Below are 17,873 nucleotides of genomic sequence, written 5' to 3'. Positions count from 1 at the left end.
ATCTGGCTCCAGCACACTCTCAGGTAGTGCATTCCAGGTCCTGCCTACTCGCTGTATAAACATTTTTTACCTCATAGTGCCTTTGGTTCTGTTGCCATTCACTTTGAAGAGTGCCCTCTGGTTCTCAACACATCTGCCAATAGGAACTGTTTCTGTCTACCTGCTTTGGCCAGACCGCTCATGATTTTGAAAACTGCTATCAATCTCCCTTCAATCTTCTCCAAGAAGAACAGCTCCAGTTCCTCCATTATATCCATGCAACGACTATCCCTCATCCCTGGATCTATTCTCGTGAATCTTTTCTGTACACTCTAATGCCTTCACATCCTTCCTAAAGCGTGGCACCCAGAATTGGACACAATACTCCAGTTGAGGCCAAACTAGTGTTTTTTACAGGTTTTTGCTGCCATCCAGGTGTCCTGGGATTTTAAGGTAAAATTGGGCACCACATTATAGGAAGGATGTTGACACATTGGAGAGAGTACAGAAGAGCTTTACAAGAATTGTTCCAGAATAAGAAACTTCAGTTATGAGGATAGATTGGAGAAGTTGGGACTGTTCTCCTTGGAGAGGAGAAGGCTGAGAGGAGATTTGATAGAAGTTTTCAGAATCATGAGGGGGCTGGACAGAGTAGAGAGGGAGAAGCTGTTCCCATTCGTAAAAGTATCAAAAGGAGAGGGCACAGATTTAAAGTGATTTGCAAAAGAAGCAAATGTGACGTGAGAAAAAAATTTTTCACACAATGAGTGATTCGGGTCTGGAATGCACTGTCTGGAACTGTAGTGGAGGCAGGTTCAATCGAGACATTCAAGAGGGCATTAGATGATTATTTGAATAGAAACAATGTGCATGGGTACGGGGGAAAAGGCAGGGCAATGGCACTAGGTCATAATGCTAATTTGAAGAGCCGGTGCAGTCACGATGGGGTGAATGGCCTCTCTCTGTGCTGTTATGATTCTGTGAATTGCTTCGTTGGAGACACTGAAATAACTGGGCATGACTTTCAGGGTTAAATTAGACTCTCGCCTTCCTGTTGCCTGAATCCAGGCAGTTAAAATGACTGGTGGGGGAGGGGGAAGGGAGAGGGGAGGGAGAATGCTGCAGCTTCCACCTGTCCGCATTGTTAAACTTCTGCCCAAATCACTCACACCAGAGAATAGCTGAGTTAAAAATCGGAAGTGTTTCAGGCCAGTTCCAGAATCCCTCAGCATAATGAGCACAAAATTCACCAAGTGGTCTGGCCTTCTGTGTTTTAGTTTTGTAAAGTCATACATTATACATTGCACTTCACTGAATGTTCAATAACTGATTCTACAACTGTGACCACATATAACTTAAACCATATATATTTCCTATGTAAAATAGTCACCAAACGATCAAATGGAGAATTGATGCATTTAAGGGGAGGCTAAATAGGCAGACGTAGGAGATGGGAATAAAAGGTTATGCTGTTGGATGAGCACAGATTGGAGGAGGCTCAAGTGGAGCATTATCACTGGCATGGATTTGTTGGGCGAAATGGCCTCTTTCTGTGCTGTGTATTTTATTTAATCAATGTGAACCAGGAGCAACTCAAATACGTCCCCTTGCTGCTTACTGGTGATGTGTAAACAAAGCCAGCACTACATTTCACAGAACTTGTACCCTATTGCCTGTGAAATGTTACATCTACTTGAGTGTGATACGGAGAAGTTCCCTTCACATGGTCGAGTGCTCCATCAATATTACAGTAAAAACCTGACTGTCAAAAAAGCCAAAATTGAACTCTAAGATAAAAGCAAAATACTGGGGATGCTGAAATCTGAAACAAAAACAGAAAATGCTGGAAAAACTCAGCAGGTCTAGCAGCATCTGTGGAGAGAGAAACAGAGTTAATGTTTAGAGTCCATTTGACTCTGGAGGGTTATATGGACTCGAAACGTTAACTCAGTTTCTCTCTCCACAGATGCTGCTAGACCTGCTGAGTTTTTCCAGCATTTTCTGTTTTTGTCCCAACTTTAACTTTGCCTGTCTGGCAGAAAAAGGGGCAGTGGGCCTATAATCATGATACTGCCCTAACTTTCCCTCCCCTTACCACTGCCATTTTCAGGCCCAAGTACCCACCTCACTCAGAGTGGTAAGAATGTGGAACTCACTACCACAGGAAGTGGTTCAAGCGAATAGCTTGGTTGTATTTAAGGGGACCCGCAAGGAAAAATACAGTATAAACTGGGGAATAAGAATACTGGTCTGAACTAGTCTTGTATACCTTAAAATGGAACACTAGTAAAACTGGGAAATAAGAGCACTGGTCTGAGCTGTTTTTCCCTTCTGCAAAAACTAGATAAGCATATGAGAGAGAGGGAATAGGCAGTTCTGATGATAGATTTAGGTGAGAAATTATGGAACGAGGCTTGGATGGAGCATAAACACAGGTGTGGACTATTTGGGTTGAGTGGCCTGTTTTGTGTTGTATATCCCATGTAATCCTATGGCAGGAGGCTCATTGCTTTTAGAGTCTGAAGATGTAAGGCGTGGTGGGGGGGGGCACCAACCCAATTTCGAGCAGCATCCAAGCAAGCAACAGTCCTGCTCGCTACATCCAGTTTTATTGAGCGTTAAAGCAGAAGAGACAAGTTAATGGTGGCTTTGTGGGACCAAGAGGAGAAGAGTGCTCCTTCCATAATAACAGTCACTATCGCCTTGATGACAGCAATGCATTCACACGCTCCCCACCCTCCCCCTCCAACCTCACACTTGACAATTGGTAACTCCCCTGGATCTACTTCTCTGCCGACCTGGAGTCTACCATGTGCAGTGGGGGCACGAGGCCCGGTCTGTGCCATTGCCATGGTAGCGAGTCCCTGTCTCCCCACTGCTTCACCCACTCCATACCTGGAGTTAAAATCTCCCCCTTCAGGGCGGTTTGCACATTGAAGCCCGTAAACTAGCTGTAAGCTGCTGAATGAATGCTTATTTCCAACTGTTAACAACCTTTCATCATTTGTCTGTGGGAAGTTGCAAATTTGAGCGCAACACTGGAACAAGAGGTTAGGAAATCGGGGGAATTACAGACAATCCCAGGCCTTTAGCTCAGTCTAATGGTGGATTGACCTGAGGCACCATCAGCTCCACATCATGGACCGACTCATCCAACTGTAAGTTGAGAAAATTCATTGACTGAGTTCTCAGAACAAGCAGCAGTTTAAAATTATGCATTGTCTTGAATCTCTAGTGTAAAATACCCTACTCCATGCCCACTGAATGAATGTAAAGTGCTTTTTGTATGACCTCTATGATCAATGCTATCTGTAAACGATTCTGTGCTACAGTTACTCCTCCCACCTCCTCCGTAAAATGTGATAGTTCATACCTGAATGTCTCGTACCGCAAACACAACATGTGTCGTGGTTTAGAGGCTAAAGGACTGATTTTTTTTTATTGGCAGGTTTTTTTTTTAAACAGTCAGGATCTGTTTCTATAACATGGTCATTCAAAAACTCCGGTAGTCGTGGGGAAACTTGAGAACTGCTGCCAAAGGTATGAGCATAACTTTCAACTTTGGACGAGGATGTAAAATGGGCCGTAGCTGATCAGCTGCCTGCTTTATACCCGGCCATATTGACTGCAATGGAAGGAAAATCAGGCGGGTTTATAATGGGCACCTGAAAGGTAACATTACAAAGTTACAAAAGCATTAGACCAACTCCTGTTGCCAATTGTGATCACATTTTGCAGCTATAGAATGACCACTAGCTGTTTGATACCAGTCCCCAATATATAACCTAACTAATTACACCCAGTTCCCGTATATATCTGATTGCTAACATTCACCAGTATAAACTGACCAATTGGACCCACAGCCCAGTGTACAATAAAATAAAATAAAAGCAAAATACTGTGGTTGCTGAAAATTGGAAAGAAGCACAGAAAATGCTGGAAAAACTCAGCACCTCTGGCAGCATCTGTGGAGAGAGAAACAGGGTTAATGTTTTGAGTCCAATATGACTTCTTCAGTTCTTCAGTGACTGGTTAAACCCAGTCCCCAGTGTACACTGGCTTTTTAAGCCTAGACCCCAATGTACAGTCACTGGTGACAAACGTTTTCTTATATTCTGGTCCAGTTTTGAGTTCTCTTTTGCCTGTCGCTGTTTATATTTTAATTCAGTCTGACTGGTCTCATTACTGGCCTGTTCTGTTGAATGTTTAGAGAACTCGTGAGAATCACCCAATTAAAAAAAAAATCCATGTAAAAGTTCCTACATCACTTCAATCCAAGCCTGTCACTGTATACGGATGCAGAGTATGGTGGTTTATGAAGTTCTTTGCTCCAGCATGTTCCCAGCTGTCCAGGATTCAACCCAAAGCAACTCAAGTCCTTCAGTTCAACAAACATATATCTACGTCCACACATCATGGATTATATGCCCAACAGACGTCAGAGTGTCATAGATACGCTTTCTGCAAGCTTCCAATACTTAATCACATACAGAGTTCCACGGTATCTGTTAAGTAAAATGTTAACCTTTCAACAGCAGAGGAGAATTATACATTTATTTACACAGTTCAATATAACTTCATAAAGGCAAAGCCATTCACCTTAAAACTTAAAATTAGATTATGCTTGTACTGTACATGTTACATAAAGGTAATTGTTTCACTCAGTCTGGCATTTTTACAATAATGCTACACACCCACTTTACGCAAATGCTACCTCCAGATAATTCAGTCCACAATGAGGAAAACAGGGTCAGACAAAAGGACTACACAGATCATACCTCAGGTATTTTCACTCGAATCCTGGGTGTGAGAATCACAATGCATGCACTGTTGACATGTGTTAGGTTTTTTTGTGCGCAGATGGAAACAACAAATGAAATCACCCACAAACCAGCCCTTGTGTATGGTATTGTTGCTAGGCGTCAAGTTACTGCCAGCTCCTCTTCATCATACGTTTCAGGGGATTACTGAACAGCTGTAGTAGGGAGAAGTGTTTCGGAGTGCTGGTGCACCTTCACAGAAAGAAAATAAAAACAGAACAAAAACAAAGAAAAATGACTTGTCATCCGTTCGTCCTGCTCCCGTTTACCCCTCGGCTTAGTATTTGCTCTGTTTCAGTTTATCAATGTGGTAGCAGAGCTTCAGGGCTGGGCCCAGCTTCAGTCCCATGTACTTCATTATCATGTCACTCTTCAGCAAGATCAAAGCATTGCCATCAATCTCCTGAAAAAACGGGGAGCGGAAGAGAAGCACGTCAACTAATGAGAAGGTGGCTCACTTTCACCAAATGTGACTAAAACTGCTGAAGTAAAAACAGGAGATGTTTAGGAGTACAAGGCAGGTGTGAGGAGAAATCACAGGCTAACATTTCAGGTTTTGACTTTAATCAAGAGTGTGTTCCCATGATAGGTCCAAAACCTGAAACATTGGTGTCTCGTTTCATTTTTTGGAATGTAACAAATCTGCTGTATATTTGTGTTTTATTCAGATTTCCAGTATTTGCAGTTGTTTTTTCCTTGCCTGTTTTTTGTGTGTGTATATGTTCAGTGCCCCACCCAGACTTCTGTGACCAGAAATCAAGCACCAGCGTGTCGATCTTCTAGCACAGTACTGCTATTCAGTCTGCTAGCAGGAGGCACAAGAAGGTAGCTTGGCAATGGAATAGCTTTGTGTTGGCCTCAATCTACTACCAGATGCTGGTATAGTACCTTATTGTTCATTGTGTGCCATTGCCACCACTTACCTATGTCCAATTCCATCAGCCAAGTCTAATGGTGCATCACAGATAAGCTTCAGGCTGGCTTACATCCTGCATTGAACACATATGTGCATGAACACACACACTGGTGTTCAGAACAAGAGGAGCAGCATGTCAAGTTTTAATGGTTTAACCATTAAATGGGAGTCAATGCAAGATGCTGACTTTTCAATTCAAGCTAAATAAAACAGCAGCATAAATATGGCTAATTCTATGAAATCAGGCTCACTTCTATCAAACATGACCAACCAGTAACAGCACAAGTCTGACACTAATCATTCACATTCTGTGCATCCTATAAATGGAATTAGCATCTGTCTTTAAAAGGTCATTGCCACCTCACTGAATGTCATGCCAGCCAATTGGCTTCCTAATCTGTGCCTAGCTTGTGAAACATTAAATAGCAGTATTGGATTAACACGCTCCAATGTTCAAATCCACTACTGTGAAGATGTCTGGATAACTAAAAGAGCCGGCCTCGTCTTATGCCTGATCAGAAAAACAATCTAGGCTTGGTTATGGTTATAGAAACAAAACCAAACACATCTTTTTTTCATTCATGGTATATGTACATCACTGGCAAGGCCAGCATTTATTACCTATTCCTAATTGCCCTTGAGAAGATGACTGTGAGCTACCTTCCTGAATACAACTGAGCAGCTTGGGTAGGCCATTTCAGAGGGCAGCCAAAAATCAGCCACATTGCTGTGGGCCTGGAGTCACAGATAGGCCAGGCCAGATAAGGGCAGCAGATTTCCTTTCCTGCAGGGCATTAGTAAACCAATTGGGTTTTTACGACAATTCAGTAGTTTCATGGTCACCGCTACTGAGACTAGTTTATTCTTCCAAAATTATTTAAATAATTGGATTTAAATCCCTCAGCTGTCAAGTGGGATATGAACTCAGGTCTCTAGATCATAAGTCCAGGCTCCTGGATTACTACAAAAGCAAAATACTGCAGATACTGGAAGTCTGAAATAAAAACGAAAAATGCTGGAAATACTCCAGCAGGTCAGACAGCATCTGTGAAGAGAGAAACAGAGTGGGAGGATTACTAGTTCAGTAACATAATCACTGTGCTACCCTATCCTTATTTGTATTTCCCTCATAGTCTAACACTTACGTGCTTTCTGAAAAGCTCAGCATGTGGACCCAAAGCCTGAGGGTCAGATTCTCTGACAAACCGCATCACATCTTCCACAGTCCAGGTAGATGGATGCCTGCTTGATGACCGTAGGCAGTCCTGAGAAAGCACGTGTCGTTCAGGGCCAGAGGCAGGGCTAGACGCTGAAATGATGCAGGAAAGAAATTTTAAAAGACAGCAAAATTCTTTCAACATTATCCATTAAAAAATAATTATATTTTATCAAAAATCAAAACAAAATAATTAAAAACACAGTATCTACAACATGGACAATTAACAGGATATTTTGTTAATGGTATCTTGAATATTTATGTTACTTGCTATTCAGACCATGCTTTTCAGCATGAAGGCTGGCCAGTGTTATCTATCACTGTAATCTTCTGCTGTGGACAAACCCTCACTACTTTTGCAACAAACTAACCATGTTAAGGTAGAAGATTTTACGCCCAATAAACTAGATATACATGTTATGAATATTGTTCAAATTGGCAAATATGTATCTTCTTCAGTTCTTCTATATCTGTGCTTAGGAGCAACTCAGTCCTTTAAATTATTTTCCTGTATTGTAGTCTCCCCCACACAGTCTCTTTTGTCTGTCTCTTCCCCTCTTCCCACACCTTCAGTTTAATGGGTAACCAGAAATGTTTTCCTCTCTCCACGAGCAGACATTCTAGGATATAAAGATGTAAACAGCAACTCAAGTCTACCAAGGCTGTCCGAAATGCTAGATGGTAGCTTCCTCTGTAATTTTACATCGCAACAACAAGGTGACCTATCCTTTAACCCCATCCACCTATATCCCCTACAATCATCTCCCCCCGCAACCTCGCTCCCCCTCCTCCCCCCACATCGTAACCACCCCCCCACCCCCACCCCCTGGCAACCGAAACCAAACTGGAACACTGAGGCCTTGATCTCGACAACACCGATGAAAGCCTCAAGGAGCACTCACTTCCTGCTCTCTGCATCAATCAGAATCGAACAAGGCTAACCTACAGTGTGAACACGATCAAATCTAAAAACACTTCATTTTTTTCAAATTTAACCAAATATGCAGCCCATGCTACTTTTCTTCAAACATTGATCATGAACTCCAAGGGGTTTTGTGCACAGCAGTATTTATGTTAAGGCCTGTGAGTTGGGGTGGAAGGGTGCCTGGGTGATGGGAGGGAAATCACAGTTTGCAGCTCTGAATCACTATTACAGAAACATTCAAGATTGCGCAATAAGGTATCTGGTGGGAGGACATCTTACTGATGTTGTTGGAGGTGGGGAACATAACTGGGTTCTATCCTGCATGGCCACTAGTTTCTAAATCTCAGCCACAATTGTGTTGGGAGACCTGGGGCTTTTTGGGAAAATCTGACTGAGAAAGCGAGTTGATGATGGGGCATTGTCACATGACAGCTCGCAGCCAATCCAGTGTGGCAATCGGAACAGAAAATCCTAGATGCAGTCAGCAGGACAGGATTTAAGGTGGAATCTGTGTGGGATGAATCAGAGTTGGAGTAAAGAGATGCGAGTGTGATGGGTGAGTATAGCAGAGACTTGGGAACAGGACAAGACACGTGTGAATCACAGAGACAAGAGTGGTCTGGATTTTGCAGTAGGAGCACTGGCATCTCTCTTCAATGGCTTTATATTGGACATTACTTCAACATATAGGTAATTCCTCCCCTCAAATCAAACTCTCGGGTAAACCCAGTAGTAAACATTGACTCCAGAACTACATGGTTATCCACAATTGTATATAAAATTAAGAGGGGGCTAAATAAGGTGGATAGGCCCCTTTGCAAAGAGATCAATACTCAGGGAATATAGATTTAAAGTAATGATAAAGGATTACAGGGGAGTTGAGGAGAATGTTTTTCACCCAGGGAGCAATGGCGACCTGGAACTTATTGCCTGAAATGGTGGTAGAGACAGAAACCCTTATTGCATTTTAAAAATAGTTGGTTATGCAGTTGAAGTGCCACAACTTACAGCACTATAGATCAAGAGCTGGAAAGTGGGATTAGGCTAGATAGCTCTTTTTCAGACGGTGCAGGCACAAAGGGTGAAACAGCCTCCTTCTGTGCCATAAGCTTTCTATGCTTCTAAGGTTTCATATCTCAAAGCTTCAGGGGCTGTAAGCAAAGTTGGTTGGACCAAGTAGTTCCACTTCAGATGGAACAAGAAGAGAATATTTGATCTAGCAAGCCATTCCTACCACAAACCTTGTAAAAGGAAAAGACCTCTGGATGTCCCAAAATGCTTTACAGCCTATCATGTATTTTTGAAGTGTCGTCTCTGCTGTAATTCAGTGAAATTTGGAAGCTAATTTGCACACGGCAAGGTCCCTCAAATAGCAATGAGATCATCTTCAAAATAGTCTGTTTTAGTGATGTTGGTCGAAGAATAAATATTCATCAGAACATGAGGAAAAACTTTCCCTCTCTTCTTCGAAACAGTGCAACAGGATCTAAGACGGTAAACAGGACCCCTGTTTAATGTCTCCTCTGGAAGACAGCACATCTGACTGTGCAGCACATCCTTGGTACTGCACTAAAGTGTCAAACTAGATTTTGCATTCATGGCTCCGGAGCAGGACTTGAACTCACAGCCTTCTCGCTTAGTGTTAAGAGTGTTATGACTGATTCATGGTTGACATCCAATGTACATTCTACATTGTGCCCTAGGGCTCCTTGATATTCTTAACTTTCCTGGATAAGTGAAGTCTCCAGCTCAATGAAGAGTGCAGGAGGGCATGCCAGGAGCAGCACCAGGCATACCTAAAAATGAAGTGTCAACCTGGTGAAGCTACAACACAGGACTACTTGCGTGCCAGACAGAGGAAGCAGCATGTGATCGACAGAGCTAAGCGATCCCACAACCTATGGATCAGACCTAAGCTCTGCAGTCCTGGCACATCCAGTCGTGAATGGTGGTGGACAATAAACAACTCACTGGAGGTGGAGGCTCCACAAATATCCCCATCCTCAATGATACAGGAACCCAGCACATCAGTGCAAAACATAAGGCGTTTGTTACAATCTTCAGCCACAAGTGCCAAGTGGATGATCTATCTTGGGTCCCCCCAACATCACAGATGCCAGTCTTCAGCCAATTTGATTCACTCTATGTGATATCAAGAAACAGCTGAAGGCATTGGATACTGCAAAGGTTATGGGCCCTGATGATATTCCGGCAATAGTACTGAAGGCTTGTGCTCTGGAACTAGCTGTGCCTCTAGCCAAGCTATTCCAGTACAGCTACAACACTGGCATCTATCCAACAATGTGGGAAATTGCTCAGGTACGTCCTGTCCAAAAATAGCAGGACAAATCCAACCCAGTCAATTACTGCCTCATCAGTCTACTCTTGATCATCAGTAAAGTGATGGACGGGGTCATTGACAATGTTATCAAGCAGCACATGCTCAGCAATAACCTGTTAATTGATGTTCAGTTTGGGTTCTGCCAGGGCCACTCAGCTCCTGACCTCACTACAGCTTTGGTCCAACCATGGACAAAAATGCTGAACACAAGAGGTGAGGCGAGACTGACCGCCCTAGGCATCAAAACAGTATGTGACTGAGTGTGACATCAAAGAGCCCAAGTAAAATTGAAGTCAATGGGGACCAGGGAGAAAACTAAAGAAGTTAAGGAAAGCATCAAACTTAAGGAAAACATTTAAAACTCCACCAAGATGATTGAAAACGCTTAAAACTCCAGGACAGATGATTGGACAAAATATAAATAACGGAAGTGAATGGCTAAAAGGTTAACCAGGAAAAATAGAATGAGAGAAAGCTAGCTAGAAATATAAAAACGGATAGCAAGAGTTTCTACAGGTGCCTAAAAAGGAAAAGAGAAAGTAAAGTAAAGTAAGTAAGTAGGGGAATGGGGAGTTAATAGTCGATAATAAGGAATTGGTGGAAGAAATGAACAAATATTTTGCTTCTGTGTTCACTATAGAGGATACAAAAAACTTTCCAGTATTAGCTGCAAATCAGGTGAACGGGAGAAAGGAACTTGATGAAATGGAAATCACTAGGGAAACGGTACTGAGCAAATTGATGGAGCTGCGGGCTGGCAAGTCTCCGGGTCCCAGTGGACTACATCCTAGGGTCTTAAAAGAGGTGGCTAATGAGGTAGTCGATGCGCTGGTGTTAATTTTCCAAAATTCGCTAGATTCTGGAAAGGTTACATCAGACTGGAAAGTAGCAAATATATCTCCACAATTCAAGAAGGGAGGGAGGTAGAAAACAGGAAATTATAGGCCAGTTAGCTTGATGTCTGTTGTGGGTAAGTTATTAGAATCAATCATTGAGGAGGTTATATCTGGGCACTTAGAAGAGCTCAAGGCAATTGGGAGAGTCAGCATGGTTTTGTGGAAGAAAAATCATCTTTAACCAATTTTTTGTAGTCTTTTGAAGGAGTAACATGCACAGTGGATAAAGGGGAGCCTGTAGACGTACTGTACCTAGATTTCCAGAAGGCATTTGATAAGGTGCCACATCAAAGACCCTAGGATGTAGTCCACCAGGACCTGGAGACTTGCCAGCCTGCAGCTCTATCAAAGAATATGGAAAATAAAAGTACATGGTGTAGGGGGTAACATATTAGCGTGGATAGAAGGTTGGCTGGCTGGCAGAAAGCAGAGAGTATGCATAAATGGGTCTTTTTTGATTGACAGGATGTGACGAGTGGAGTCCCACAGGGACTCTACTGGGGCCTCAACTTTTTACAATTTACATCAATGACTTAGATGAGGGGAGCAAAGACATGATAGCTAAATTTGCAGAAGACACAAAGATAGGTAAGAAAGTATGTTGTGAAGAGGACCTGAGGAGGTTGCAGATGAATAAAGAGAGGTTGAGTGAGTGGGCAAAGATTTGGAAAATGGAGGTTAATGTGGAAAAATGTGAAGTTGTTCACTTTGGCAGGAAAACAAAAAAGCAGAGTATTATTTAAATGGAGAAAGGCTGAATAATTCTGAGGTGCAGAGGGATTTAAGTGTTCTAGTACATGAGTAACAAAAAGTTAGTATGCAGGTACAGCAAGTAATTAAGAAGGCTAATGGAATGCTATCCTTTATTACGAGAGGGATTGAACATAACAGTAAGGATGTTATCCTTCAGTAATACAGAGCATTGATGAGACCGCACCTCGAAAGAGCAACTTTGGTTTCCCTATTTAAGGAAGGAAGTAAATTCATTGGAGGAGGTTAACTAGATTGATACCTGGAATGAGTGGGCTGTCTTATGAGGAAAGGTTGGACAGACTGGGCTTGTTTCCACTGGAGTGATGGGTGATTGGATTAAAGTATACAAGATCCTGAACGGCCTTGACAAGGTGGACGTTGAAAGGATATTTCCTCTTGTGGGTGAGTCCAGAACTAGGGGGCACTGTTTTAAAATTAGGGGTCGCCCTTTTCGGACAGAGGTGAAGATAACTTTTTTTTCTCTCTTGGGGATTGTGCAACTTTGGAACTCTCTGCCTCAGAAGGTGGTGGAGGTGGGGGGTCATTGAATAATTTTAAGGCAGAGGTAGATGCATCCTTGTTAGGCAGGAGAATCAAAGGTTATCAGGGTTAGACAGGAATGTGGAAATCGAAACCCAAGATCAGCCATGATCTTATTGAATGGCGGAGCTGGCTTGAGGGGCCGAATGGTCTACTCCTATTCCTATTTCTTATGTTCTTATATTCTCCAATAGTTGGACTCATGCCTAACACAAAGGAAGATGGTTGTGGTTGTAGGAGGTCAGTCACCTCAGTCCTAGGGCACTGCTGCAGGCGTTCCCTAGGATAGTGCCCTAGGCCCAACCATCTTCAGCTGCTTCACCAATGATCTTCCCTCCATCATAAGGCCATAAGTGGGGATGTTCGCTGATGATCGCACAATATTCAGCACTATTTGCAACCCCTCAGATACAGAAGAAGTCCATGTCCATATGCAGCAAGACCTGGACACTATTCTGAATTGAGCTTTTCTTTTAATTCATTAATGGGATATGGCCTTTGCTGGCTAGGCCACCATTTTTATTTCCCATCCCTAATTGCCCTTGAAAAGGTGGTGGTGAGCTGCCTTCTTGAACCGCTGCAGTCCATGTGGTGTGGGTAGACCCAGAGTGCTGTTAGGAAGGGAGCCCCAGGATTTTGACCCAGCGACAGTGAAGGAACGGCAAAATATTTCCAAGTCAGGATGGTGTGTGGCTTAGAGATGTACTTGCAGGTGGTGGTGTTGAAGGAGCCTTGGTGAGTTGTTGCATCTTGTAGATGGTACACACTGCTGCCACTGTGCATTGGTGGTGGAGGGGGTGGATATTGAAAGTAGTGGATGGGGTGCCAAGCAAGCAGGCTGCTTTGTCCTGGATGGTGTCAAGCTTATTGAGTGTTGTGGGAACTGCACGCATCCAGGCAAGTGGGAAGTATTCCATTACACTCCTGACTTGTGCCTTGTAAATGGTGGACAGGCTTTGGGGAGTCAGGAGGTGAGTTACTCACCACAGGATTCCTAGCCTCTGACCTGCTCTTGTATTTATCCGGCTAGTCCAGTTCAGTTTCTGGTCAATTGTAATCCCCAGGATATTGATAGTCGGGGATTCAGTGATGGTAATGCCATTGATTGTCAAGGGGCGATGGTTAAATTCTCTCTTGTTGGAGATGGTCATTGCCTGACACATGTGTGTTGCAAATGTTACTTGCAACTTATCAGCCCAAACCTGAACGTTATCCAGGTCTTGCTGCATATGGTGAGGAGTTGCGAATGGTGCTGAACGTTGTGCAATCATCAGTGAACATCCCCTCTTCTGACCTTATGATGGAGGTAAAGTCATTGATGAAGCAGCTGAAGATGGTTGGGCCTGTGACACTACCCTGAGGAACTCCTGCAGTGATGTCCTGGAACTGGAATGATTGACCTGCAACAACCACAACCTTTGTGCCAGGTATGATTCCAACCAGAGGCTGATAAGTAGCAAGTAACATATGTGCCACACAATTGCCAGGCAATGACCATCTCCAACAAGAGACAATCCAACCATCTCCCCATGACATTCAATGGCATTACCATCACTGAATCCCCCATGATCAACATCCAGGAGGGTTACCATTGACCAGAAACTGAACTGGACCAGCCATATAAAAATTGTGGCTACAAGAGCAGGGTTAGGAATTCTGCGGCAAGTAACTTATTTCCAATTCCCGAAATCCTGTCCACCATCTACAAGGGACAAGTCAGGAATACTCTCCACTAGCCTGGATGGGTGCAGCTCCCACAACACTCAAGAAGCTGGACACCATCCAGGACAATGTGGCCTGCTTGATTGGCACCCCATCCACAAACATTCACTCCCTCCACCACAAACACTCAGTGGCAGCAGTATGTACCGTCTACAAGGTGCACTGTGTCAACTCACCAAGGCTCCTTTTACAGCACCTTCCAAACCCACAATCTTTGCCACCTAGAAGCACAAGGGCAGCAAATGCAAAGGAACACTACCACCTTCAAATTCGCCTCCAAGCCACTCACCCACCTGACTTGGAAATAAATCACCGTTCCTTCACTGTCGCTGGGTCAAAATCCTGGAACACCTTCCCTAACATGTGGTGTTTCTACACCACATGGTCTGCAGCGGTTCAAGAAGGCAGCTCACCACCACCTTCTTAAAGACAATTAGAACAATAAATGCTGGCCCAGCCAGCGACATCCACACCCACTGAATGAATAAATTATAAAAAGGAATTGTTCAGCCCGTACTATATGCAGCATTCTCATCCAATCATATAAAGAAGTAAAAAAGGAAAGACTTGTATTTATGCAGCATTTTTGACGATTACCGGACATCTCAGATCACTTTGCTGCCAATGCAGTACTGTAGTCACCGTTGTAAGAAATCTAGCAGCCAATTTGCACTCAGCAAATGTCCTTAAACAGCAATGTCATAATGATGTCAATTCAGGGATAACTATTGACCAAGACACCAGTGATAACTCCCCTGCTCTTCTCCACTAGTGCCGTGGGATCATTTACAGTAATATGATTTAACTCTCATCTGAAAGACAGCACCTCTGACAGTGCAGCACTCCCTCAGTACTGTACTGGAATGTCAGCTTTGATTTTTGTGCTCAAGCCCTGGAGTAGGACTTGAAGCCAGAACTTTGTGATTCAGAGGCAAATGCGCTACCAGACTGAGCCACAGCTGACACAGAAGGCACATTATTACTCTCGAATGGTGCAGAGGCAGCCTCCAAGATGATTTCACATATCAGAATGTAAGCTATGAGCAGAGGTTAAGGACATTTTTTGTAATCTTTGTAAAAGATGTGATTGTTAGATGGTTTCAAGCTGGTGACAAAGCTGAGCAGGGAGTATCACAATGACACTGGGTCTAACAGCTGCAGGTTCAAATCCTACTCCACGCCTTTTCTAATCCAAACTAGACTGCAGGAAGACAGGTCCACAGCCTGTTCCAGCAATGACAGGAGGGGTGAGAGGGGAGATGTACAATGGGGCAGCTCAAGACATTTTCTAGCGTCCAGTTACAGGATGTGTCGCCAACAGCTTTACAGCAGATTGTGGGGGCCCGATTGGAAAAGGGCACCTACCCCCTGCCCCTGCCCACCTTACTGCACAAGTTAGGTTAACCTGCCGGGTCTTCCTCCTCCCACTTCATCCCTGAGCTGGCCTGAAAATTGCGGCTGGGCAGGAAGTGCCTCGCATAAAATCGCAGCCAGGCAGAGGGTGGTGGTTAGGCGGCAGGTGGGACACCCGCAGAATTTTATGTGCCACCCCCCCTCCACCACCACCACCAACACCCACCCCCCACCCCCCCCCCCACCTCCCCCCACTCCCCCACCCAACCTTGCACCTGCAAACCCCACTAGTGGGTTTAGCCTATGTTGTGTCAGCGCAGGGAGGCAGAGAGGAAATAAAAGCAAAAAGAGGATAAAGGTTATACGAGAAGGGAACTGAATGAAAAGCTGTGCAGGAACACCTCACCCCCTCAACTGGATTCAGCCCATAATGTTAGTACTGATTGTATTTAGTGGTGCCCACAATCTCTACTTAAAACACAAGTGTCACAGTGCCAACAGCAAACCTTGAATAAGGCAGTGGCTAGAATGAAATGTACCTGTATTACTGCCTCCTTTCGCTTCGTAAAAGCCTCCTCCTCCACCCGGGCTGGATGAGAGCCTCCGTAAGCCTGATGAAGGGGGCCCATTGGAAGACTGATAGGACGAGCGATAGTTATAGGAGATGGCCCCTGCACTTCTGTACTCTCCAGAATTACGCCTTGATGGACTAGGGGGGTTCATCGAGTGGATGGGTGAATCCATCGAATCCACACCATATCTGCTTTCTACAGCTCCAATGATATCATCCTCTGGTATCACAGTCTCTGAGTGGAAATCATTATAGAAAGGATGTTATACCAAGGGCTTATAATTAGACATACAATTTTTAATCAGTCAATATCCTGTGGCATTGTACAAAGATCAAATATTTATCCATTTTCCTTTTATTTTCTGTTGTTTCCATGTTGTCTTCAATAGAATACTGAATCACAGAATCCTAACGGCACAGAAGGAGGCCATTGTGACTGCACTGGCTCTCCAAATGAGGCTTATGACCTAGTGCCATTGCCCTGCCTTTTCCCCCATACCCCTGCACATTATTTCCACTCAAATAATCATCTAATGCCCTCTTGAATGCCTCGATTGAACATGCCTCCACCACACTTCCAGGCAGTGCATTCCAAACCTGAACCACTCGTTGTGTGAAAAAGTTTTTTCTCACCTCACATTTGCTCCTTTTGCAAATCACTTTAAATCTGTGCCCTCTCATTCTCAATCTTTTTTACAAGCGGGAACAGCTTCTCCCTATCTAATCTATCCAGCCCCCTCATGATTTTGAACATCCCTATCAGATCTCCTCTTAGCCTTCTCTCCAAGGAGAACAGTCTCAACCTCTCCAATCTATCTTCGTAACTGAAGTTTCTCATCCCTGGAACCATTCTTGTAAACCTCTTCTGCACCCTCTCCAATGTGTTCACACCCTTCCTATAATGTGACGCCCAGAACTGTACACAAACCTCCAGCTGAGGTCTAATGAGTGTCTTACATAAATTCAGCATAACCTCCTTGCTCTTGTACTCTATGTCCCTATTAATACTGTACATCCTAATCATTTACCATGGAAAAAGTTTCATCTATTTTATCTTGTTTTTTCACTATGAACATAGGAGCATAAGAAACAGGAGCAGAATAGACCATTTGATCCTTCGAGCCTTCTCCGCTATTCAGTGTAATCATGGCCTCAACTTCACCTTCCCGCCCGCTCCCCATATCCCTCGGTTTTCTGAAAGAACAAAAATCTATCTATCTCAGCCTTAAAAATATTGAATGATGGCACATCTACAACCCTCTGGGCTAGAGAATTCCATAGATTTGCTGCCCTTTGAGTAAAGAAATAACTCCTCACCTCAGTCCTTAATGATCCTGAGACTATGTCCCCATGCCCCAGGTTCTCCAGCCAGCCTCTCATTATCTACCCTGTCAGTCCCCTTCAGAATGTTGTATATTTCAATGAGATCACCTCTCATTCTTCTAAACTCCGGAGAGTGCAGGCCCAATTTACTCAGCATCTCATCATAGGTCAACCCTCTCATCCCAAGAACCAATCTAGTGGACCTTTGTTCTGCCTCCGATGCACAAATATCCTTCCTTAGAGACCAAAACTGTGCACAGTATTCTCGGTGTGGTCTCACCAAAGCCCTATACAATAGTAGCAAGACTTCCTCATTCTTGTACTCCAATCCTCTTGCAATATGAGATCTTTGCTCAACCTGCTTTATTCTCCTGAAAAGGACCTCAGCTTCTCCAGTCTCACCTCATAACTAAAGCCTTTATTCCCTGGTATCATTTTCTGCATTCCTTCCACAGTTTTGAAATCTGTCTCAAAGGTGCCCAAAAGAGGATACATTATTTTGACTCCAGTGTAACAAA

At 43.7% G+C, this 17,873-nt stretch overlaps 1 protein-coding gene across 1 annotated transcript in view; it reads right to left on the bottom strand.

Annotated features, from left to right (window-relative positions):
* Nucleotides 1-4,777: 4,777 nt before the first annotated feature.
* The window catches only part of scml4 (Scm polycomb group protein like 4), a 233,000-nt gene continuing 219,904 nt past the window's right edge, over nt 4,778-17,873 (bottom strand). The window contains 3 exon segments of the mRNA XM_041187345.1: nt 4,778-5,202; nt 6,861-7,024; nt 16,001-16,267. Coding sequence (XP_041043279.1) covers nt 5,077-5,202; nt 6,861-7,024; nt 16,001-16,267 — 557 coding nt within the window. The 3' untranslated portion in view covers nt 4,778-5,076.

The sequence above is a fragment of the Carcharodon carcharias genome, chromosome 5, assembly GCF_017639515.1.
Source record: "Carcharodon carcharias isolate sCarCar2 chromosome 5, sCarCar2.pri, whole genome shotgun sequence".
NCBI classification, from domain to species: Eukaryota; Metazoa; Chordata; class Chondrichthyes; order Lamniformes; family Lamnidae; genus Carcharodon; species Carcharodon carcharias.
This window is presented reverse-complemented; position numbering and strand designations above follow the sequence as displayed.